This window comes from Trachemys scripta, chromosome 7, assembly GCF_013100865.1.
Source record: "Trachemys scripta elegans isolate TJP31775 chromosome 7, CAS_Tse_1.0, whole genome shotgun sequence".
In the NCBI taxonomy this organism is placed as follows: domain Eukaryota; kingdom Metazoa; phylum Chordata; order Testudines; family Emydidae; genus Trachemys; species Trachemys scripta.
In genome coordinates this window covers 93837938-93864356 of record NC_048304.1, presented here as the reverse complement: position 1 = coordinate 93864356, position 26419 = coordinate 93837938, and the positions used below count along the sequence as shown (strand labels likewise).

The 26419-nt window shown below is 41.6% G+C and overlaps 1 protein-coding gene across 3 annotated transcripts in view; it reads right to left on the bottom strand.

Annotated features, from left to right (window-relative positions):
* The window catches only part of TNKS2 (tankyrase 2), a 57519-nt gene that overhangs the window by 14351 nt on the left and 16749 nt on the right, over positions 1-26419 (bottom strand). Inside the window, exons 10-21 of one of the 3 annotated variants that reach the window (XM_034775788.1) lie at positions 24097-24188; positions 23933-24011; positions 16257-16428; positions 15545-15642; positions 14901-15046; positions 12608-12773; positions 12007-12226; positions 7569-7678; positions 6616-6804; positions 5538-5790; positions 3432-3514; positions 2568-2688 (exon numbers count right to left, since the gene is read on the bottom strand). In XM_034775788.1, coding sequence (XP_034631679.1) covers positions 2568-2688; positions 3432-3514; positions 5538-5790; positions 6616-6804; positions 7569-7678; positions 12007-12226; positions 12608-12773; positions 14901-15046; positions 15545-15642; positions 16257-16428; positions 23933-24011; positions 24097-24188 — 1729 coding nt within the window. The remainder of the gene's footprint in view (positions 1-2567; positions 2689-3431; positions 3515-5537; positions 5791-6615; positions 6805-7568; positions 7679-12006; positions 12227-12607; positions 12774-14900; positions 15047-15544; positions 15643-16256; positions 16429-23932; positions 24012-24096; positions 24189-26419) is intronic. The other 2 variants (XM_034775789.1, XM_034775791.1) reach the window with 2 other exon arrangements.

Sequence of the window (26419 nt, the reverse complement as noted above, 5' to 3'; positions counted from 1 at the left end):
GAGCACCTCTGAAGTAGATAAGACATCCTTGCTAATGTGGCCTATTCTGGCTGTCACAAGCAGTTCCTTCTTCCTCAGACCTCCCATTTCTCCTTTGAGAAGGGGACCTGATCCATCATTCTCTAGGAAGAAAGTATGCAGAAAGGTTTAGAACATACTGATCCAATGGTCTCTTCTGAATTGCATGTGCCCAATTCATGCGCTTTGGAAACTACAAATACAGATGTGGGCAGGAGACCATCTTCTGGCTCTAGCATATCCTTGTGGCCCACAAACATCCTGAGCCATAAGGCTGATGTATTTCTGGTGGAGCTGCCACAGAATCCAGTTATCTATGGGGTCAGGGTGAGAAAGTAGTTCAGCATGAAATCTAAGGACTGAAACAATGGTTGCAACCAGACTCTATGTGCAGAAGGCACCAAAAACTGCTGGTGATGAGATCAGGGCTTCACACACACAAGAGAGCCGACTCTTGAAGCATAAGCTCTCACCTCTACACAAGCACTCTGTGTGTGCGGAGAGCTACTCTTCGGTTTTTTTACAGTATTTACTACCTTCGTCTGCAAGTGTTTCTAGCTCAGATCATGCTGCAGAGCAGTAAGAGAACTTTAAGGCAGTCTCCAAACCCAGGAAGCCAAAGTCTGATGCTGGCTATTCTCAGGACCCTCTCTGTTGAAAGCTCCAAATACACCAACAAACAACTGCAGCGTGATATGGAGGCCAACACCAATTCTGATAATGCCAAGAATTCTGAATGAGTTGGCAAATAACTGGCAATCATTTATTGGATTTAAGAACCCAGAGAGGTGCTCTATATCAGAAGTCCTTATGCAATGGCCTGCCCAGGATACATGAGCAGGTTGCTGCAGCGAGATACTGGGTTCCCCATCACTGCTCTGGGCAGTTAGCTGCATGTGCATCAACAACTGACTGCAGCTCAACACTGGGCATCCCAGCAATGCTTTCTGCCAGGAGCCCATGATGTTTGAACAGTCAGCAAACACTTGACTGGGGTTTCCCTCTGGAACTCTCTGCTGGGAGCCTATGCTCATTGGTCTGTGGCTGGAACTTAGCAAATTATATAAAAGTGTCTGGAGGCAAGACACTTTGACTTAACAAGAAAAGCATCAAAATGAAGCTCCAAAAGAAAGTTCTAGTTAATCCTGAAACAATGGATCCACTGTATCCAGGGAAGGGTGCTAAAACACTGATGCAAATGTGCTAAAGCACCAGAACATTGAGGCAAAGCACAGAGACCTGAGGAAAGCTTCACAGCTTGAGTGTTAAGTCAAATGAGGCTTCGAGGTAAAGCTCTGAAATATTCAGGTAAGGAGTTGAACATCTAGAGATGACAATGCTAAGGCCTTTTAAGGCAAAAATGCTGAAAATCTCTAAAGAACCAGCGCAAACTGCAAGACCAGGACTCCAGGGACCACTTGATGTTCTTTGGCTAGAGTGTTTGACTGCAAATTCAAAGATAACAGATGAGACCCAATTGGAAAGCAAGGACACTGTATAAAATGATACTTACAGCAGTGTAAAAACTACACTGGAAACAGGAACAGATTGGCAGCTGAAGAGATAGCTCCCACCCAGAACGCCTTCACTGACGGCAATTAAGCAGCAACTAATTGTTCAAGGGACAGCTACTGAAGCTCCAGGGAGATATCTGAACATGATGAAGTGGTTGTCTTGTGGCCCTGATTACTATTGCTGCCCTTTAGGGCCAAAAAACCTTTAGAGTATGGGGAGTTCTGCCTGTTTTATACTAGAGTCCAGATTTGGGAGTGAGAATCCACAAATGGTGTCTAGAGAAAAAAAATCCAACCAATTCTAACTAATAATATTCCATTTCTATGAAATGTAGTGAGACAATAGTAACAAATGTTTCAATATGACAGAATCAATACAGTGTGCTCTTTATTTTTTTCTCCAGCTGTAGTCCAACAAAACATGTTATTCCTATGATTGTGCTTTCATCAACAATGCTGCAAAATAAAGTTTTATCATAAAACTCAACGCAAGTTGAAGCTCCACTGGAAAGATACCAACTATTTTTTTTAAAGAAAATATTTAAACACTTCAATTATCCTTTTGGGAAAAAGGACACAGCCCGTGTCACTCAGTAAATAATAATTCACTTTTCAATCTGTATTGTGGTAGCACATAAGAACCCCAGTCACTGACCAGAACCCCATTGTGTAGGTACAAACAGAACAAAGAAATAGTCCCTGTCCCAAAACACTTACAATCAAAGTTCTCTAAATCTACAATCCAACTAATGAAAGTAAACGTGGACAATGACCATGATAAAGCAGTCAAATATTAAAGGCAACTGAATACTGGTGTTCACGATAATTTATACCACTAGTGAAAGCTTCTCACACGAGCTTCAAGTTGAAAGACAGTGTATATTGCCAGTAAGCACAATTTTACATTTTGTTGTATAAAGAACTGCATTATCAGCATTTTCTAAGAAGAGATGATTTGGAACAAAACTGGTAAAGTTTATAAAAATGAACTCTATATTAAAGCAGTGCCACTTCAGTAATTCAATAAAAATATACCTTGCTGTCCAGAGATCAGTCTCTCAACTCCTTTAATGATTTTATGCCTATGTCCATAAGCATTGATCCCAATTTCCTTTAACTCTTTGTGGCCCATTTCAACCAATACATCCAGTGTTATCTAGAGTAAAGCACAATATAATTTGTTTAGATTGCTGTATACATTTTAATAAAAATTTCATGACAAATATTTCATTGGAAAGGATCAATAATAACCTCAGAAATAAAATTTATGACAATTTAGTTAGGTTATAAAACAGAGTGGCGTACAGATATGCAACCCCTGGAGACCTGTATATTGTGCAGCAGAAGTAAAATTAGGGAAGTTTTAAAGCAAGCCATAGTTATAAGGCAAGCCATAAAACAAGTGAAGATATTTTATAAGTATATTAAATTAAAATTAGATTAATGGTAACAAGAGTCACATTCTGAATGTTTTAATGTAACAGTTCATCCTTGGCTTTGTGTCTACTGTCTTCCCTACCATGAAATTTTGCTTTTGAATAACATAAAACATGCTACAAGTCATAGTAGAAGTGCTGTCACCTTCCCCATTTTTTGTTCATCACTTTGCATGACCCTACCTAAAAAATAGGCCAGTGGTACTGCAAGAGTCACTTCCCTGACTGGGGAATTTCACTTTCAGGATATATTACCAAGCTAACAGAATAGTCTACACCTTCATAATTACTACACATAATTTCATGATATTCACTTCCTACTGACTTCATCACCTGTGCTAAGATAACAGAAACAGGAACTTAACCAGTTGGTCTTAAATTACAAGTACTATTCCTCCTCCCACTTGAAAAAGAAACCCACTGGTAGAGTTTTCTAACCCAATATTTGTACACAGCTACTCACTTGCTCTCTCTCAAATACGTCAATCAGATGTTCAAGTCCAAGATTCCTCACAAACTGATTTATGCTAAAATCTACACCTGAAACTGAATATAAAGAATATATAAGATACTTTCACACTCATTATCTAAAACACAGTATATTCCATACTTACACTTCTGCAATAAGGGGAAATACAAGAATTTTTAAGAGATTGGTAACATTAAGAAAAATATTTAAGTTACTAAGACGACAATTACATATTACTGTTTCTGGTGGCACCTAGAACACACTAGGTCAGGGGTCGGCAACCTAAGGCACGCATACCAAACACGGCACGCAAGCCGATTTTGAATGGCACGCTGCTGCCTGCCTTGGTCCCAGCCACCAGCCCCACTCAGCCTCCCCGCCCACTGCTTTCCCTTGCGGGGGCAGAAGGCAGAAGCTTGGTCCTGCGGCAGCCAAGCTTCTCCCCTCCCCCGCTTCTTCCCCCAGCATGGTGCTTTCCTGCCCCTCCTCCTCTCCCTGCGCCGATCAGCTGATGGCCCTTGAGAGGGGGAAGGGGAGGAGGAGCTGAGCAGAGCCAAGCAGCGGCATGCTCGCTGCTCCGTAGAGGAGGCAGAGAAGAGGTAGGGATGGGACCTTGGGGAAGGGGATGGAACAAGGCATATCCCTTCCAGCCCCCTGCCATGAGCCGGTCAGGGCAGGGGGCTGGGAGCACCCCCAAAAGCCAAGCACCCCAGCCCTCTGCCCTGACCCCCCCACACACACACACAGCCTTCTGCCCTGCAGCTCCACACACATCCCAGCCCTCTGCCCTGACCCATGAACTCCCCCCCCAGCCTTCTGCCCTGTACCCCCACACCCTCCTGATCCCTCCCCATCCCCATCCCTCTGCCCTGCACCCCCACACCCCCAGCCCTCTGCCCTCACCCCTGAACCCCCCCCCCCNAGAAGAGGTAGGGATGGGACCTTGGGGAAGGGGATGGAACAAGGCATATCCCTTCCAGCCCCCTGCCATGAGCCGGTCAGGGCAGGGGGCTGGGAGCACCCCCAAAAGCCAAGCACCCCAGCCCTCTGCCCTGACCCCCCCCCCCCCACACACCCCCTCCCCCCCCCCAGCCCCCCACCCCCCCCAGCCCTCTGCCCTCACCCCTGACCCCCCCCCCCCACACCCAGCCTTCTGCCCTGCATCCCCCCTCCCCACACACACACACACCCAGCTCTCTACTGTGACCCGAGCCCCGCCTAGGTCTGGGGTCCCGGCTGCCGGCCCCTTGCCAGCTGGCGTCCTGGCCGCAGGCCCCGCTCAGCCCACTGCCGGCCTAGGTGAACAGAACCCCAAGCTGGCAGCGGGCTGAGCAGGCTGGCGGCATAAGATCAGCATTTTAATTTAATTTTAAATGAAACTTCTTAAACATTTCGAAAACCTTTTTTACTTTACATACAACAATAGTTTAGTTATATAATATAGACTTATAGAGAGACACCTTCTAAAAAACGTTAAAATGTATTACCGGCACGTGAAACCTTAAATTAAAGTGAATAAATGAAGACTCGGCACACCACTTCTGAAAGGTTGCCTACCCCTTCACTAGGTTCTTTATAAAAATAGAAATACATGGTCCTGGCCTCCAAAAAAAGTAAGTGTTGAGCTACTACTACTGCATATTTAAGCAATGAACAGAAGTTATTAAAGCAACCTTGTTCATAAATCATCAGTCTTGCAAATCTTTTAGAACCTATGATACCATTTCATTGTGTATAAGACCATTCCAATAAGTATTTATTTGATTTCTATTTAAAACCTGATTTATCAGTAAGAGTCTATTTGGAAAAAATGCTTGAAGACTCCTGCCCAAGAGTTAAAATTTTTGTTCTTTTGGCTATCTGCTCCTTATCAAGCCACAGTTGGAAACAGAGATAATAACAGAAGGTGAAGGTGGTTAATGCATAAATTGAAAATTCTAGTAAGAGCTGAAGAGTACCCACAAAACTCACTAAATTAGATAAAAATACTGAAAAAGAAAATTATTTTTCAACAAAATAATGCTTTATTTAACTTTATTTATATAAACTGCTCAAGAGTCATTAATTCACACCTACAATTAGAACAAAAGAAAGCCTCACCTTCCTTTTTCTCTAAAACAGTTGCTCCCTCTGCACCATTTGTACCAACAACTGAAGGGAGTTCAGAAAAGCTACCAGATAAGTTGTCAAGGCTACTGGCAGCAGACAGACTGGATGGGCTGGATGGAACGGAAGACAGGGAATCAGCCGTAGGTCCGGTGGTTTGAGATACATTTATAACCTGAGGTTTATAACAAGATGGCAATGCAGCAGGAGGCATAGCAGCTGTCAACAGCGCGTTAACATCATCTGCCTAAATATCAAAAGACAGTTTATTAAAATGGAGGAAGCCTTCCATGCAAAGTTATTTTCTGGAATTAAATACTTGAGAAAATTAAGCCCAAACCATAGTGAACAAATGTGTAAGTATAATGCAAACATTTCAACCAATTAAAAAGCAATCTTTCATTTAAACAAAACATAACTTAAATAAGATTTTAAAAAAAACATGTTCTAAATTAAAAGTGCAATACATGAATGTTTTGATATTTGTAACTTTTTTCCAGATAAACACAAGGTCAAACAAAACTCATTACTAATTTACTTTAGAAACAAGAAATCCCAATTTGAAGCAAGATGATCCATTCAGTATTACTCTGAAAATATGAAGCTTTTGATTGTATTATAATACTCTAAAACAAAACCTTAAATAGCCTGATTATAAATTTTATAAAATGAGAAGGTTTTAATAAAGTTAGACTAAATTTCACCTCTAATGCAGTTTTTTGCGGTCAAATATATTAGCCAGTAAAATAGGTAGATCAAGTACCCAAAATAAAATTAAAAATAGATAAATGTCAATTCTGGAACAAATCAATGTTTGTTTTCTTTCTCCATCAGGCAGTCAGAAGTACTTTGCAGTAATGTTGTGCAAGAGAACAGAGAAAAGATGTATTCGGGTGTACTGGCTTGCATAACCAAAAATGCTTAGACAACCAAGAAACCAGAGTTCATAAATTATGCACTAACTCCAAATTTGTACTTTGAATAAAAGTGTCTAAAAGCATCTTATATAAACCAGGCGAGCAACCACTAGCTGCAGCTAAGCACAAATTTCTCAAAATATCCCATCACTTACGGTGACCAGGTCTAATGGTGTTTGTCCTTCCTGGTTTTTCAGAGTAGGATCAGCTCCATGTGCCAATAACAAGGCACAAAGCTGTGTCCTTCCTTTCTGGGCTGCTTCATGCAAAGGTGTGAAAGCCCATTTGTCCGTAGCATTCACACACGCATTATACTTTATAAGTAAAGCTGCTACATCTACATGCTGGAAAATAAAATATCCTGTTACATTCCGAGATGGTAGTTTAATATACCGAAACTCTCAGAATTATTAATCAACCCTTTTTGTAACTTCATTCTGGATTTTCCTAGAATTGATCTAAATTACAATAAGATCAAAAATAAACACTAACATATCAGAAGAGACTATTCTGAACTATAATGTACCTGTGTATAATTAAGTCATTTTCTTCCGTAAAACAGAAATAGACCAAACCAGAATCCCAAATACAAAACTCCTTTGAATTTAAGGAGCGCTTGAATTCACATCCCTGAATCCGAAAGCAGCCCAGACTGCATCCAAACGCAGAAGGGCCTTATTTCCTGCTCTGGGTTCACAGATGTCTGAAATCTCACAAGATCACCCACAGAACTGTAAGTGAAACCTTTACTAGTGAAATTCTACTAGTATGCACATGTGAAAAGCAGTTTTACAGGACATCTTTTAGGCTGCTTGTTTTTACGATAGTTTTTGAATGACCTCTCTCAACATAATTTCCAACAGTAATTTTACAAATTTAAAAACTTCACTTCTGCAATAGTCAGTTGAATTTGATCTGCAGTTATAATTTTTAAGTAATTCCAAATGAGGTGATATTATAACACAATGACAAAAGCTTTTTAGAGATTGTCAGGCTACACAATTAATGCCAATAAATAATAAATAAATAAATAAATAAAAGCATCATAGCACAACTTTTTACAGAAGTTTCAATTTGTTCCAAAAGATAGTAAGTTAGAGATTCTTACCCCATAAGATGCAGCATTATGTAGAGGAATCAACCCTCCTTTATCCTGTGCATTCACATCCGCTCCATACTGTAACAGGTACTCTGCAACCTCCAAATTGTTGTAACCAGCTAACAGGCAGTTAAGGAAGGAAGGAAGAGAAAAACTGTCACCAGAATAATTATTATGATTAAATACAATTTTTTTTATTTTTAAATCACCTCTGAGGGGAAAAAGTCTGAAAATAAATAGCCAAATTGTGCTACTGTGTGAAACCATTTACTACAGCTATTGAACAAATTAATCCCGTGTATTCAATTCCACAATAAATGTCACTTAATCAATTTGCAAAGAGTACTCCAGTGCTATATGTTTTTTTAATATTTCAAATGTTTAAGCAAGCACATACTCCAATTCAACATCTTTACTTGAAAATAAAGGTGTTAACTGTCTGCACCTAGACATTTGGCGTTGAGTATTTAGATTTAAAAAAAAAAAAAAAGGATTTCAAATCAGCACTGATGTTGGAAAATCTAAATTCTCCATTTACCAAGAGTTATATTTCTAATGGAGTGAGCAATTAAATAGAAAACTTCAGGTAAGCATCTTCATTCTGATGGAATTCTGCTTCCATTCCTCTGACAAAAACAGCCCACTTTCATCCCACCCATCTCTGTCTCTGTTCTCCAGCATGTTTTCTTCCACCTTCCTTCACCTTTTCTACTGAATCCCACCGAGCTGTCAACCCCTTGCAATCTGCCAGCTCTGCTGGCCCCACATTAGCAAAGTCATTGTCCTGGCGGGGTATCAGCTACATGTTGTCTCCCCTTGCTGGTGCCTGGTTTTAAGGAGAAATTGGGGCGGCAAGGCAAGTCAATAAGGACATAGAAATTCCTCATTACAGGTGAGAATCCTGATTTGGTGTCTCACTAAAAACTCACTAGATTTCACAAGATCAGGTTAACAGTTCAGATTACTACAGATAACATACCTGACACCAAACCAAAAAAGCAAGATAAAGAAAAGTTAAGCCACCAACAGAATATACCCTCTATTCCTTTATCACCAGACGGTTAAGCAGCATACTTTTTTACACCTTGCTTTTGTGTTGCATATAGCAAACATCTACTAAAATTTGTGCATTAACTTCCTAGTTTTTTAAAAATGGGAATGTTTAAGCATTAGCTGTAACATCCCCATGCAAATCCACACAAGCCCTGCTTTTCTCTTCACCCCTTTGCCCCTTGGAATGGCAGCCTGTAACAGTCTTGGGCCAATGAACTTGTCATAGGAGACCCTCCTGAGGTAAGCCATGAGAAGTTTATAGAATGCAGAGGCTGGCCCAGTAAGAAAGCTTGGAGGAGTTTGCCTGCCAGTTCTGCCTCATCCTGTAGAGTTCAGGGGCTGCAACACTGAGAAGAGGACAAATGGAGATTGCGGTGTAGGGGTTTAAGGAAGGGTGACAGAAACAATACTGTCAAATACAAGCATTCAAAAATAATGAGACTGGCTTAAATATAATACAATTTAGAAACAAATTGCATTTTTGTTTGCCTACTGATTTTTGAGCCTTTAGATGCAAGTCACCCACCCCTAAATTGGGTATGAACATTTCGGATTCAAAGGTCAATTTTAAAGGGACCAAAGTGCCAACCTCTCCTTTGCCTGCTTGGAGAAGACACCACTTATCCAGCTGCCACTCTGTCCTTCTCCCCATCACTATCCTGCTTCTCCCTCCTGGTCTTCCCTGTCCCACTCATATTCTTCCCCCATGCTACCTACATCTCATGTCTTCCATCTGCTCCCTTAATATTTGCTCTCCCTATCTCCTCAGTTTACTGTTCCTCACATTCTCCTTCTTGCCTCTATTTCCTTATACTTCTCCCATCTCACCCTTCTTGTCTTCTCTGTCTTCCCTCCCATAGTCACCTGCTCCTCACAGTGCTCTCCTCTGCTTCTTTGGCAGAACAGAGTGCCACCATCTTCATGAGCTAGTTTTCACTATCTTTGCAAAGAGCAGCGTAAATTTCCTCATGATTAGGCTGTATAGAAATGGTGATTATCTTAACTGATGGCAACCTATAGGCTCAATTCCACTGAAAATAATGCAAAACACCTACCCAGCCAGTGTTAATTCCAGTCCCACCCTAGGGCAGAAATGTGGAAAAGGTTTCAAGGCATGTTGCTGCCATGAGTAGAGGAGGAATTATGAGGAAAGAGATAAATAGGGATGAGTGGCAGGGAGGAGAGAGGGGCTGGGGGACTCAGGTGAAGGGTTGAGAGTTACATGAGATGGGAGGGGACGGACACTGGGAAGGGGGACATGGAGATGAGTGGTAAGGAGACTGATGAAGAGGAGCAAGGGCACCTGCCAGCCCCACATTCTCGCTTCCCAATGTGTGCACCATAATCTGGAAGAGCTATTTCTCCTTGGAGGTCTGGGTCTCTCTCCTTGCCTGCGCATGTGTGCCAGAAATGGGGAGGCCACTGCCCATACGTGGGGGTCTGGCCTCCCCTCATGTGAGCTGGGATAAGGGGGTGGGGCTTATCTTTCTGGGAGTGTTTGAGTCCCTTTGCCTACCACCCTTCATGTGATCTGGGGGCACCAGCCCCCCTTGGGTGTCAGAATTTCTCTTTACCTGCCTCATGTAAGCTGGGATCTGAGGGACCTCGTCGGGATGGGGAGTACGGGGGAGCGGGAGGTGTCAAAGACTTCTCCCTGCAAGCATCTGGGTGAGAAGCGGAGAACAGGCATGCCAGGAGCATGCATCAAGAACACACTGCATATCAAAGACTCTCCAACACTGGGGGTCAGGGAAGGGGGAAACGGGAACATCCAAGGACATTAATGGGGCAGTTCATACATCTCAAAGCTATTGGTACACTTTATTCATCTCCATAAGGTGTTCTCATTCAGTTGAGATCACCACATTGAGATGAATAGACCTCTTCACACCTCTCAGAGTCTCCTAGGCTTTCAGGATTATCCTGCCACAGAAGTACATTTCCACTCTAATGAATCTAACCAAGGGCTTGTCTACACTACCAAGTTTTGTTAACAAAACTTATGTCTACACCCAAAAGTAGACAAAACAAAAAATCGCCAAAGAGTGTTCACGCTTGCTCCCTTTGTCGACAGATCATATCCACATTGGGGACACCATCATCGACAGGGTGAGCAATGCACCGTGGGTATACATCCCACGGTGCAGTGTTGTGGGAAGGAAGAGCTGATCGCTGCATATCTTGGGATTCTCTCTGAATTCTCCCACAGCCCCCTTAGCTGCCGAGAGCAGCATCATGAGTAGCTCTGTGAGCTCTCCATGTTGAGAAATGGCAAAGCAGCACAGCAGTCTGTCCCCCTTGCCCTGCATCAGCAGAACAGGAGCATTCCAGTTACTTGCTCTGTTTGTTCACCAAATGGAGTAGCACACAGATACTTCGCGGAGCTTTGAAAGGGGAGGGACGCATGCCTGCAGGGCAGCAGAGATCAAAACACTGAGCAGAGCAATCAGGACAGGCATTGTGGGATACTGGCGGAAGCCAGTTCTGTGAACAAAACAGCCAGCAACGTCTACACTGGCTCTTTGTCAACAATAAAGGGAGGGGAAAAGACAAAATCTCTCATGTGGGTGGAAGTTTCTTGTTGCCAAAACTGGGCGTTTTTTAAGACAAAAATCTCATTGTAGTGTTGGCGGTAAAACAGCAAGAGCGTACAAAGTCAGTTTTTGGTGACAAAACTTGGTAGTGTAGTCAACTAAGGGCATGTATACACTAAAAGCTTAAGTCAACCTATGTTAGGTCAATTTACGGCCACCACATTAATTATGGTGGCTCAGGTCCACACTACACCTCACCAATAACGCTTCCACCAACGGAAGAGGGGCAGTGTGGGGGGCTGAGAGTCTGGGAGCCCAGCTACTTCCCACTCCAAGGCTCTCAGCTCCCTGCTGTGAGCCTGGCTGCCCCCAAACCCCACTGGGAGCAAGGCAGTTACCTCGGGCTCCTAGCTGGGGAGCTCTGCACCCAGAGCTCGGGCGGCTACTGTGCTCGGTGCAGCCAGGCTCCCAGCAGGAAGCCAGGACCCTGAGGTCAGCTGGGCTCTAGCTGGAGCCCCCTCCCACCCGCCCCAGAGTGACAGCCCGAGCTGTGAGCGGCTTTCCTGTTAATTTCATGGCTCCAGCATGGAGCCATGGAATTGTCCACAGCGATGTAAGTAACCCACAGTGTCTACATGGACACTGCATCACCCTAACTACACCGACATAAGCCCGTCACCTCTCATGGAGGTGGAGTTATTATGTCGGTGTAGTGGGACACTTACATCGGTGGCAGCAATGTTGTAGTACGTTCACTGACATAATTAGGTTGACCTAAGCTGCCATATGTCGACCTAAGTTGCCATATGTCGACCTAAGTATGGACTAGGGCTAATTGTTTAGTATTTAACAGCACTAACCTGCTAAATGTAGTGGTGTTGAATGTCTTCCTTGTGTGTCACGACAATTTACATTGTCCGGTGAACAAAGCTTCTTTACTCGGGCCAAACAACCCTTCTTGGCAGCATCTAGCAAAGCTGCATCTCCTCTAAGTAGGTCTTGAATATCAGTATCACCATCTTTAACAAGATCCAAAGCAGTATTTCCATCTCTGTTCTTCTTTGTGGAGTCAGCACCATGCTGTAGCATATAAAAAGCCCAGAAGAAATTAAGTACTCATCTCACTTTAGCAATTGTCAAAAATTGAAATAATCAGAGTAAGTATTTCTAGCTCTTAGATAACTTATATACCCCATTGGTAATTTATTTCCATTCACATTCAACTTGTGTAGAGAAAAGCTATCATGTATTCAACAGAATAAAAGTCCACACATTGTGAGAGGAAGGACAGTGTACCCTTAAAACATATTTCTTAATTTAAAAATTCAGATGTTTAATAACCATTGATTGGAAACCTGACCTGAATAAAATCCAATTTCTTACAGAAGCCCTGCCCCACACTTCGGATTAAACAGACATACTTATTTCCATCAATTAACCTCCTATCAATCTGTAGAGTACCTGTAATAGAAGTTTGCAGATCTCATATTTTCCTTTCGCTGCAGCTTCATGTAAGGGAGTGAACTTCCACAAATCAGCAACATTTACAACTGCACCATGTTTAACAAGCAGTTCTGCTACTTCATAGTGACCATAGGAACAAGCATTGTGCAAAGGGACAAGACCTCTGAAAACAAGATTAAGCAAACTTCTCTTAATATATGCTACATTTTAGGTTTACATCATTCTGTCAAAAACAGCTCTAACTTTATTACACCATGAATATGCTACAACTTTTCTGAAAACAATCAGATTTTTTGAACCTTTGAAGAGAAATCAAGCCATTAAAATATGAAAAATAGGTAGTTACCTATATATTTAGAGACGCTATAAGACTAATATTTAATTTCGCCATTGTGTACAGGTATCTTTTGTGAATGCATGTTTGCCTTTCAATGGCTTTAAATCTTTAAAAATCCAATGCTAAAAAATGCTCATTACTTCTTTTGACAACTAAAGTGGCCTTAATTTTATCAGTGAGGATAACTGTGAACATATGAACCTAAGAAAGGCCATACTATGTCAGACCAATGGTCCATCTAGCTCAGCATCCAGTCTTCCAACAGTGGCCAATGCCAGGTGCTTCAGAGGGAATGAACAGAACAGATAATCAAGTGATCCATCCCCTGTTGCCCATTCCCAGCTTCTGGCAAACAGAGGCTAGGTACACTTCAGAGCATGATTTTGCATCCCTGCCCACCCTGGCTAATAGCCATTGATGTATCTATCCTCCATGAACTTCTCTAGTTCTTTTTTGAACCTTGTTATAGTCTTGGCCTTCACAACATCCTCTGGCAAAGAATTCCACAGGTTGATTTGTGCATTGTGTAGAGAAATACTTCCTTTTGTTTGTTTTAAACCTGCTGCCTATTAATTTCATTTGCTGACCCCTAGTTCTTGTGTTACGAGAAGAGTAAATAACACTTCCTTATTTACTTTCTCCATACCCGTCATGATTTTATAGGCCTCTAGCATATCACCCCCCAGTCGTCTCTTTTCCAAGCTGAAAAGTCCCCATCTTATTATTCTGTCTCATATGGAAGCTGTTCAATACCCCTAATGATTTTTGTTGCCCTTTACTGCACCTTTTCTGATTCCAATTTTTTTTTTTTTTTTTAGATGGAGCGACCAGATCAGCACGCAGTATACAAGATGTGGGCGTACCATGGATTTCTATAGAGGAAATATTATATTTTCTGTCTTATTATCTAACAATGTTGGGAATCATTAGGAAAGGGATAGCTTTTTTGACTGCCGTAGCACATTGAGTGGATGTTTTCAGACAACTATCCACAATGACTCCAAGATCTCTTTCTTGAGTGGTAACAGCTAATTTAGACCTCATCATTTTATATGTATAGTTGGGATGATGTTTTCCTTTGCATCAACAATGAATTTCATCTGCCATTTTGTTGCCCAGTCACCCAATATTGTGAGATCACTTTGTAAGTCTTTGCAGTCTGCCTGGGACTTAACTATCTTGAGTAGTTTTGTATCTACAAATTTTGCCACCTCACTGTTTATACCTTTTTCCAGATCATTTATGAATAGGTTGAACAGTACTGGTCCCAGTACTGATCCTTGGGGGACACCACTATTTACCTCTCTCCATTCTGAAAACTGACCATTTAATCCTACCCTTTGTTTCCTACCTTTTAACCAGTTACTGACCCAGGAGAGGACCTTCTCTTTTATCCCATAACAGTTTACTTTGCTTAAGAGCCTTAGGTGAGGCCTTGTCAAAGGCTTTCTGAAAATCTAAGTCACTGGCTCACCCTTGTCTACATGCTTGTTGACCCCCCTCAAAAAATTCTAGTAGATTGGTGAGGCATGATTTCCCTTTACAAAAACCATGTTGAGTCTTCCCCAACAAATTGTGTTCATCTACATGTCTGATAATTCTGTTCTTTACTATAGCTTTACTATAGTGTGATACTTATGCTGATGTTTAAAATGCATATTCTGTACTATATATACACATCACTATTTCTCACTTGTGTGTTTTGACTGGCCTAAAGTACATGATTCAGGTCTTGTAGACTATATAGTGGGTATATTTTAAAGTCCTATAGCACTAGCGTGAGTGAGAATTTCTTATAGCATTATATAGGAAGGATTTTCCAAAGAAATACAAAGTATCTGAAGTAAGACAGAACACGAATCAGTCAGCAAAATTCAAGGACTCATAACTACCACAAAACACAGACAACAGCTTTCAAGTACTTGTATAATAAGTACTGGGAAGAATATTCACCCTTTATCTTTTGCATGAACATCAGCTCCATGCTGAAGAAGATACTCAACCACAGACACTCTGTTATATCCTGCTGCAAAGTGAAGTGGTGTGGACTGACGCCCTTCAATATCTCTGCAGTTCACACTCTGAATTGTACATAACTTCTGTGAAACAGACGAAAACATACATTACTATACATATAACAAAAAACAAGCATGTAGACACTGGTCATAAAATACTGTTCTGCATATCTGATTTGAAAAATTACTTGTGTTTACCAAAACCAGAAGATTTAATAATACTCATTATAATCTGTACATGACATTTAATTTGCCAATGAGTTTTTACATAAAGGCTTTACTTTTCAGAGATCCTGTATCTCCGACAGAGCAAAGAGAATCACCTGTTTCCCTCTCTTTAAACCTGTAACTATTGTCAGTACTATTTCGTTTCAATGAAGAACTGAATGAGACTCCAGAAAAATGGCCAATATTACTCTTTAAATCTGACCAGGGGATTTTTGTGCAGTATGAAAGGAATCAGGACCAGGATCATGAGTCTACAGCACTCAGACTGAGAAAGGCTCTCCCTCTTTTTAAGCAACATAAATGTAGTTTGACAAAATATGCATGATAGTAAATATTAAAACTGCATATTCTTACTTTTACAGTATCCACATCTCCTGCCTTTGCAGCTTCCAGCAACTGTCGATCTGCATCTGAATTACCTAATGGGATGCCTTCTACAAAAGAAAATAGGGCTATAAAGAAAGTAATTGTTCGTATTTTTAGAGTTTATTTAACTAAAGGAACATTTAAGATCAGACTACTATATAGTACTTCAAGGGCTGCTCTTAAGTAAATCAGGAAATTCTAGTCAATGTATGGCTTTTCATATAATCCCCAAAATTTAACTTGTGGTTATACCCTCTAATTCATAGGTTTCCAAAATTGTGTTAATTTGCCCCTTGCATTGTACTTTGGAATATTGCAGAACCAGTCAAACTTCCTTATTCAGTCTTTGAATTTCAATTATTCCTAAAAAGCTTATATGTTTCGCTTATAAAATTTATTATTCATGTTTTTTTTCCACCTAAAAAATCTCCAAGCTATGTATATATCTATCTATCTCTGGTCACAAAAGCAAAACAAAAATAGTTAAAATTGATCCTCACTTTTAGCCTAAGAGATTTCTTTTCAGTGTTTCTCCAAACTGATTGGAAGTGGCAGGTCTACTAAATATACCGAGAAGCAGTTAGCAGATGACACAAGCATATAAAATATTGCTATTTCTTAATGGCTGATGATGTAGCAAATGAAACAAAACATGACACCATTTTTTAAATGGACTTATTTCCTAAAACAAACATAGTACCTTGTAGTAACTGTTGCACACTTTCAGTCCCCATTTGTAAAGCTGTGAAACCCTGCAGTGACACAATTGAGGGATCACATCCAGAGCTCAACAACAATCTGCATGTCTGCAGATGGCCACAATGTGCAGCTCTATGCAGAGAAGTCTGACCAAGACTGTCCAATGCATTAACCTAAAGAGAACATAGAATCTTAAGAATGTAGTTTTACAGGATTTAAAAACATCAAGGACCTTATTTTCACAAATGACCAGGTAGAAATTCACAATGAGCACTTATGTCAACAGAACTGACCTCTGGACCCGTGAAGGAGAATCTTGATTTTCACTTAATAAAAAAAAAAGTTTGTAACTCATTTCCATGCAAAGGTACAGGGCTTGCCTTACCATGTGGCGAACTGAGGTGGCCACCTCAGGTGCCAGATTGTGGGGAGGGGCGCCACTAGGACCCAAAGTGTAGAAAATTGTGTCTGCTGCTGGTGCATATGTATTCTTTCTGCTCTAGATGCACAGAGATGGTGGAGTGCTGCGCTGGAGGAAGGAGGGCACAAGCGACATAACAGGCAGGCAGGAGAAAAGGTGAGAGGGAATAACAGAAAGCAGCAGGAGTTGCAGGGAGAGAGAGAGAGAGAGAGGAGGAGCCGCCTCTTATGTACCTCTCTAGCACCCCGAGGAGCCTGGACTGATTAAAACCAGCTTCTCGGGGAGCTTCCTGTTTCCTGCTGTTTCCCTGAACCCACTTGAGGAGAACAAGCAGTCAACTGAAGTAGTAGGAGCCAGTTAGGTCCTTAAGATGCTGATATTTTCCCTCACTCAGGCCCTGCTACCAGCCTGCTTATTTGTCCCCTTCAATTGAGGGTTGAGAGCCACTATAGCTGGCACAGAACAGCAGTCATGAGTGAAAGAAGAAAACACTCCTCTGGAAAAAGAAAGAAAGCAAAGGAAGCTTTTCTATCTAAGCAGGAAGGAGCTCTCCTGAGATACATAGATACAAGCGTTCACAGTGAGCCTTCCGTCCCCAGTGAGGATGCGAGTGTGAGGAGATGCCTGATCTTCCAGTTAGTCAGAGTGCAGGTGACCTTGCAGCTACTGCAGCATCCATATCTCCATCTCCAATGGATGTAACCATGCACACGCCTGAAGAAAAGTGTAGATCAGCGAAGCGTGTGGTGGAAGTGCAAGAAATAGCTGCTGCTGAGTTTAGTTCCTTAAGTCTAGATGATCCAGGACCGTGGACCCACTTGAGCAGTAGCCTGAGGGACTTCCTTGTACTGCATGGGCCACAGCAAGTGAAAAACTTCATGTTCCCCAAAGACAATGAAAATAGAAGTTTCCATCCAACACATTACTGGCGTGAAATCCCCAATGGTGACAATGGGGAGAGGCCATGGCTTATGTACTCAAAAACCCAGAATGCTGCATACCGTTTTTGTTGCAAACTCTTCCAGTCTAATGTTCCAGCCACAATGGGTTCTACAGGAACAAAGGACTGTAAAAATCTGGCTAGAAATCTGGCATGCCATGAGAAGGCAGCAAATCACCAGAGAGCATTCCATAGGTGGAAAGAGCTTGAGATGAGACTAAGGTTAAAGGCAACCATAGATGATCAGCATCATGAGAAAACTGCATCAGAGTCTCTTTACTGGCAAAATGTTCTGAAAAGGCTCATTGCCATTGTGAGAATGCTTGCTGCCCAAAACCTAGCACTGCGTGGCACTTCAGATCAGCTGTATGTGCCAAACAATGGAAACTTCCTTAAAATTGTGAAGCTGATGGCTGAGTTTGATGCTGTACTCCAGGAGCATCTAAGAAGAGTCACCACCCAAGAAATGTACACACCCCACTACCTTGGAAAAAACAATTCAAAATGAGATCACACAGTTACTGGCAACAAAAGACAATTTGTGGCAGATCTGAAGTCAGCAAGATATTACTGTGTTATTCTGGACTGCACACCTGACATCAGCCATACGGAACAAATGACTTTAATGGTGCGTTTTGTAACAACAACAACAGAACCTAGTGAAAATATCCCTGCAAGGGTGACTGTCAGAGAGCATTTTCTAGAATGTATTGACATTCATACTATAGGAGCTGGTATGACAAATGTGCTTCTTAAAAAGCTGGAAGATACAAGAATTGCGATAGCGATAATGGTGCAAACAAGAGAGGAAAGAACAGAGGAGCGCAGACATGGATGTGAGAGTTAAACCCTTGAGCTTTTTTTGTCCCATGCAGTTCTCATTCATTGAACTTGGTGGTCAGTGATGCAGCATCAGTTTCTAGTGAAGCTGTTGAATTTTTAATGTAATTCAAAGCATCTATGTATTTTTCTCTGCATCAACTCATTGATGGCAAATTTTGAAGCAACATCTGGGAACATCCTCTCTGACACTGAAACCACTGAGTGCCACACGATGAGAAAGTTGAGTGGAGGCGATAAAGCCTATCAAACATCAAACTGGGAAGATAGATGATGCCATAGTTGCCATTATGGAGGATGCTGCTATGACAGGAACTATTCATGGGAGAACAGTGGCAGAGGGAAATGGAATCACCAGAAACATACATCACTTCAAATTTCTGTGTGGCTTAGTGTGGTGACATGACATACTGTTTGAAATAAATGTTGTAAGCAAGAGACTCCAAGGTGTTGACCTTGATATATCTGGAGCAATGGAACAACTGGACAAAGCAAAGTCATAACTACAGTCTTACTGGTCAGATGAGGGATTTCAAAATGTTCTGAAGAGTGCACAGAAGTTGGCAGAGGAATTTCACACTGAAACTATTTTCCCACCCATTCAAGAATACAAGAGTCACTGAATAAGACATTTTGATTACGAGGTATGGGATAATCCCATGAGACCCTAAACAACAATTCAAAGTTGAATCCTTTAACCAGGTGCTAGATTGTGCAATACAGTCAGTTGAAGAATGTTTCATGCAGCTCCAGGAACACAGCAGTATATTTGGGATGTTGCATGATATTCCAAAACTCCTCACTATACCTGAAGAAGACCTACACAAACAATGCAGGACACTAGAAACAGTGTTGACACATCATGACCTGCGCGATATTGATGTGAGTGATTTAGGTGATGAACTGAAAGCCCTTTCAAGATACATTTCAGCAGGATCAATTCCAAAAGCTGTTCTGGAATATATGTGCACAAATAAGATGACCACCCTCTTTCCAAATGCTTTTGTTGCTCTGCGCATACTTCTAACACTTCCTGTAACAGCTGCCAATGGAGAACGCAGCTTCTTCAAGCTGAAGTTAATAAAAACACATTTACACTCCACAATGACACAGGAGAGTCTGGTCGGCCTTGCAACCATCTCAATAGAGCATGAGCTGGCCCAGACTGTGGACCTTCAGGAAGCAGTTCAAATCTTTGCAACCAAGACGACACGGAAAGCACCACTTTGATTATTCAAACAGATAAAAATGCCAGTGTTTACTATGCAGACAAGAAAAGTTACATTTGCTGTTCAGGCATTTGAAAGTTAAGTGTTAATTAAAATTTCTGAACAAGGCATTTTAAAGTTGTTAGTTCTCCTTTATTGGGGTAGGTAGCAGAGCAGTACCATCAGAGGAGAAGAACAGGAAGAAGGCAGAATTGAGACCTTTCAAAGTTTTGGCCCAAGCAAGGAGGCATGAGGGCGTTGTTTGAGCTCCCCGCCTCAGGTGCCAAAGTGTTGTGGGCCAGCCCTGCAAAGGTAACCTAGCAAATATGAAAAATGTAAGCCAGTCGGGAATGTTGAAAACAACAAGCAGCTGGGCTTTTATTTTACAGAAAAAGGGTAGCAGAGACCTAAGGATCCCGCAACCCTTAACTTCCAGTACATTTATTTAAAATGAATCAGTAAAGTTGGGGTTTTACCCAGAAAATTATTTCACTAACCCTCTCCAAAATCCTTAGGCAATGCCTGTGCAAAGCAGTCAGAACGATGGACAGGAATAATTGGTAGCTAGAGGTGTTGGCACAAGCTATTTTGCTGACCCTTCCTTCACCAAATCTTAAGGGCAGCTATGCTTAACAATTTTAGCCCTCACTTAAGTTGGTACTGAGCCTGCTGCTAACCCAGACAGCTGCTCTGCGAAGAGTGTGCCTGCCATTGCCACAGAAGCTGCTGTAAGAGGAACTCCACTACTGCATCTTACACTAGCACTAGAGGAGAACACACTACTCAGTCTCCATATGTTTCCCCCCCCATCAGCCACTCCAACCTGGCAGTCCTCTCAGGGTATGTCTACATAGCAATGTAAACCCAGGCTTGAGCCTGGACTCAAGCTTAACTACGCTTGTGTCCACACACCAATTGTGCTAATCCAGGATTCAGATCTAGGGTCCCAGGACCTTGCAGGGATGGAGGGTCTGAGCCCTATTGCTTTCCTGTGTGCATGCCACCCTTGCTTAACTCTGGTCCTGGAAGTCCTCCAGATGTATCCCAGAGTTCCCGGTAGCAGAAGAGCCATTACTGCCTGGCCAAGTGCACTCCCACTTCCTGCTCCAGCTCCTCCTTGCTGCTGCGTGGAACATGCTCGGAGCAGGAGCAAAGCTGACAGGTGGGAGGCAGCTCCTGGCTGTTGAGGGTCATCCCTCCCCTGGCCATGCTAAACCAGATCTGCCGATCTGCCTCCCTGTAGGGCAGTTCCTGCTCCACTCTCTGGCCCTTGCTCCTGGCCCCCCCCAGCCATCCTGGGCAGGGGTGCCTGGGAAATGTGTGCTGTGAGGGCAGAGAGTGGAAGCCAGCCTCAAAACTCTCCCACATCTACCCAGGGATCCTTTATCCCTGCCCCCCAGGGTGCAGCAGGGGCAGGGATAAGGGATCTCAGGAGGGTGCTGGAGTACACTGCAACCCAAGCCCTGGGGAATGCACTTCACTGCTCTGCAGTTGGCAGCAGCCAGGCTGGGATGTATGCGCAATTTTCCTCTGAAACCTACTTTTTACGTCAAATATCAAAACAGACAAAAATAAATAAAAAACCAACCAAAAACACCCTCGCTAAACATCCCATTTTAAAAATGAAGAATTTCAAAGTTTAATTTTGATAGTTTGAAAGTCGTGGGCACTGATATCCTAATTATCCTGAGAACAGGTGCAAATGGGCATTTTCCTGACAATGTGACTCAGCCTAGAGGTAGAGAGCCCAATTCTCAGATTAGATGGTAGTTCAGTATAAAGTCTCCTCAAACTGCAGTCATTCTCCTGAGACAGCCACCAAAGGAGCTAGTTATGAAGTTTATGTACTCGTGGACTCCTTATGGGCACCTGAGTCCCATCAATGGCACCACTACAGTTAGGAAACAAGGTGGGCAGTAGTGTTTTCCCACAGTGCAACACATTCGTAGGGCTAGAATGTTGACAATGGGAAGCGGGGTGCTACCCACTCTGGGATAGGGTTACTTTGACTGAGATCTGTGCACTGCAGTGTGGATGCCAGAGCCCTAGGTTCGAGCACAGGTCAGAAAATTCTAAGCCTAGGGTTAAAATACAGTGTTAACATTCAAGCCAGGGTTCTCTGACATGGGTCAACTGACTCTAGTCCCACTAACCCTAGGCTTACGTTGTTGTGTAGACATACCTTTAGCTTCAACATGGAGTTTAAAGAGCCAATACCAGGGAGGAGTCTGGAGCTCTGCTTCAACCAACATCATGCAAGGGAAGCCTGTTTTCCTTCCCTTTCATATCAGCCAAAGTAGACCAGAAAGCCTCAAGATACAAAAGGGGCACATTCCCTGAATGACTACCCTGTCCACCATAAAGGGGGACCCACTCTTCACCCGTTTGCCCTATAGCTGGAAGCCTCAATATGACACACCTCTGCCGGGTAGGGGAGCCACCCAGAGAGTGCTCTGTGAAGTGCTAGGGAGGAATAAACATGGTGGGTTGAGAGTTATTAGGGAAGATGGCTTAGAGTAGCAATTCTCACTCCACATGGCAAATAGTTCATTTAATTGACAATGGTAATGCTAAGACTTAAAAAAGGAACACAAAATATTTAGTCTGCTCTTGAACACAGCATCTAGGCTAAAAGAGGATGCATTTTTCTTTGAAGTTCAGCATTTAACAACAGCTCTTGGCAAGTACCACAGCTTCAAAAGGAAAATCTTACTGCTTTATTAATACAAGTTCAGTAAGGCTGAAGGTATGTTAGACCACTAAAATGTGGCCTAGAATGCATTAGAAATGACTTGAAAAAGGAAATTGTAAAAATTCTCAACTGCAGTAATACATTCCTACTACGCTGCAGATAAGCAAATATTCAGTATGTTACTGAAGTTTAAGGAATTTAAACGGCATATTGGGCTGCATTAGTAGGAGCACTGCCAGCAGATCGAGGGAAGTGATTATTCCCCTCTATTCGGCACTGGGGAGGCCATATTTTGGCCCCCCCACTACAGAAAGGATATGGATAAATTGGAGAGAGAGTCCACCGGAGAGCAACGAAAATTATTAGGGGGCTGGGGCACATGACTTATGAGGAGACGCTGAGGGAACTGGACTTATTTAGTCTGCAGAAGAGAAGGGGGGGGGGTTTAATAGCAGCCTTCAACTACCTGAAGGGGGGTTCCAAAGAGGATGGACCTAGGCTGTTCTCAGTGGTGGGAGATAATGGAACAAGGAGCAATGGTCTCAAGTTGCAGTGGGGGAGATCTAGGTTGGATATTAGGAAAAACTATTTCACTAGGAGGGTGGTGAAGCACTGGAATGGCTTACCAAGGGAGGTGGTGGAATCTCCATCCTTAAGAGATTTTTAAGGCCTAGCTTGACAAAACCCTAGGTGAGATGATTTAGTTGGGGTTGGTCCTGCTTTGAGCAGGGGGTTGGACTGGATGACCTCCTGAGATCTCTTCCAACTCTAATCTTCTACGATTCTGTCACTGTTTAACTACTAAATAAGATGTACAGAACAACTTTGTCTACATCAGCTAATATTGGCTATTCTGATTTGAGAACCTCTGAATTTTTCTAATAACTAATTAAGAAATTCAGTAACTCAATCCTATAACAAGTAGCTTTCTATTCTTCTCTGCTTCTCTCAATAGCCATGTCAGAAGTCCTACAGCAGTCAGCCTGTAATCAAGTTCCAAAAATCAGAATCCTAAGTCTTTATTTTAGCTGTCTTGTTCAATGTGATTACTGTAAGTGGCACACCCTATTTCCATACTTTCTATGTGAAAACTTGACCAAAATGCAGTGCAGCTGTGCAACATCTTGACATGATCTTAATTTTATTGCCAGTGACACCATTTAAATTTTTCTCCATTTTATCTTTCTGAATTTAAGCCCCAGATCTCTTACATACTATTCTTCTAACTAGTTTATTTGCCACCTCCTCTCTTTGTGTTTTTTGTAAAACACCTTCACAATTCTATTGCTTATAATTAAGCACCAAATACATCTTTTTCCATACTTAGTGAAAGTAGTAGTAATTAGTCAAACTACAGGGTTTTGTGTCTTAAAACTTTACAAATGTATGAAGTCTATATACATAATTCTATACAAGTGTGTGTATCATCTCTGTCTTGCATATGTAAACATGTATACTTACAAAAACTAATTCTATGCACAATACTGAATTTACAACTGCCGTCTGTCAACTTTGTGCTACAATGTTAAATCTTATAGATAATTCTAGCCAAAGAAATACAGGAAGTAAGTCATACCTTAGCTTCATGCTTCACAACAACTTCAACGACATCATTATGCGCTTTTTCTGATGCCACATGGAGAGGTGTCAAGAAGCTTTATTAAAAAATAAATATTACAATTAAGTTGTATGCTATAAAATTATCCTGAACAATCAATAGCATCCATCAGTAGCACTCACTCTTTTGTCTTTTCATTGATGTTGGCTCCTTTTCTCAGAAGTAATTCACAGACTTGCTTTCTCTTGGGATAAGGAGATGCAGCAGCACAGTGCTAAATATTTCAAAATTGCAGCATTAATAATGCTCTTGTTATATACAGCATTTTATTAGTTGCTAATGAACAGCAAACTAAAGCAAGATCCTGTGTCAGGAACTGCTAGAACAGACCTATGCAGAGTACTATTAATTTCAATGGGACCTACATGTGGGTTTGTACCATGATTTTCCAACACAGCATTTAACTAAATTTCTAACACTAAGTTGTAGATTCTAAGGCCAGAAGGGGCTATCTATTCTGACTTCCAGTATAATATAATAATGTTGGGGAAATTAATGAACACAGAACCAGTAAATTAAAAAACAGGTAGATAACATGTTCTATATTCCTCTGTTAGCTTAATACAACTGCAGTTAGAAAAACTGGTAACAAGAAGATACATTTGAGAGGAGAAAATATCTTAAGGGTAGAGTCCTCTCTCACCAGTGGAAAACATGTGATACTGCAAATCTACTGTTGTTGATACATGAGTTCGGGAGAAACACTTTTAAAGTGGAAGACATTATCCTGTAACAATATCCTATTACAATGAAATGAGTTCTGTCCAACTAAATAGCTGAAGAAGACTGTCACTGTACATTCGGGATGTTGCTGCAATAATAGAACAATTATTATTATACGATTGTCCTTTTATGCTTAGATTAGCTTGGAAAACAGTCCTACTGATTACTTCAGCCAGAGAGCAGACTTCAGTACTTTTAAGCTTACATAGTATCCTACTCCTGAGGGATTTAATAATTAATATATTAATTTCTAGAACCTATGCCTCTAGTTATGGCACATAAATACATGAAAGGTATATGAGCACTTAAATGAAACTGATCTCGAAGTGCTTTAAAACAAGGAATCTGGCCCAGATTTTTAAAGGTATTCAGGTGTTGCTGTGCTCAGAGTTGCCACACCTAACTGATCTAGGAGCCTAGGTCTCATCTTCAAAAGAGATTTAGGAGCCAAAAACCCATTGACGGCCAAAGAGATTTTAGCTCCTAAGTGACTAAATCCCTTTTGAACATGAGACTTAGGTGCTGCAATGCTGAGTGCAGCAATGTCTAAATATCTGGGCCTTAGTCTCAATATTCATGGTAAAACAAATATCTCCATTTTACAGATGAGGAAATAGGCAGACAGTGATTAAGTGACTTGCTTAATGTCACATGGGCATCTGGACCAGAGGGAATACAAAAAAGATTTCTGGACTTCTCACCCTACATCTTACCTTTAGACCCCCTGTACTTCTACACCCCAACAATTAACCACAAGCTGGTCTGTCTCCATCTTAACAGTTCCAGAATAGAAAATTACAACTACCAACCAGGGTTGAAGTATGGGGTCTATAACTATCGAAGAGCTATGTTTCTATGTTTGATTGATAACCCATAAAAAGGATACCAAGGTTGATACCAAGCCAAAGAAAAACAAACTAAAAACTCTAATATTAGTGTATGAGAGAAGATTCTTAGTATAGCCCACTTAACTGAGGCGGACAAAGTTTGGTATAACAGTACCTAGGACTTTGATAATCTTGAAGTCTATGTTAATTACAGAGATGGATCAATAATTTGTACATATTGGATGAAATCCTGGCCCCAGTGAAGTTAATGAGAGTTTTGCCATTGACTTCAATCGAGCCAGGATTTTACCCATTTTATTTCTTTGACTTGAGAATCAGTATAGTAACAGCAGTTTTAGGTTTGGAGGTTGAACTTATAAAATCACTCAAATAGCTAGCAACAAAATTTATTTAATTATTATTTATATAAATATATTAGAAAATCTAGTTTCAGGCTCTTAATATTCGAATAGTTTTACTAGACTAAATTCATCCCTTGAACAAGAAAAAGGCAAGGGAGTTACATTGATTGAATCTGGACCATGTAATCCAGTATTTCTGGCAAAAACGCTTTTCAGGAACTGTAACTAGGTCATGCTTGGGGCCCTACTAAATTTCAAATTTCATGGTCATATGATTTTAAAAAATCGTGAATTTCTTGATTTCAGATATTTATATGTGAAATTTCATGATGTTGTACTTGTAAGGGTCCTGGCCCAAAAAGGAGTTGTGAGGTGGGTCACAAGGTTATTGTAGGGGGTTTGAGTTACTGCTACCCTTACTTCTGCTGGCAGCAGCGCTGCCTTCAGAGCTGGGTGGCCAGAGAGCGATGACTGCTCGCCGGGAGCCATTGTCAGCAGCAGTGCAGAAGTAAGGATGGCATGGTACCATATTG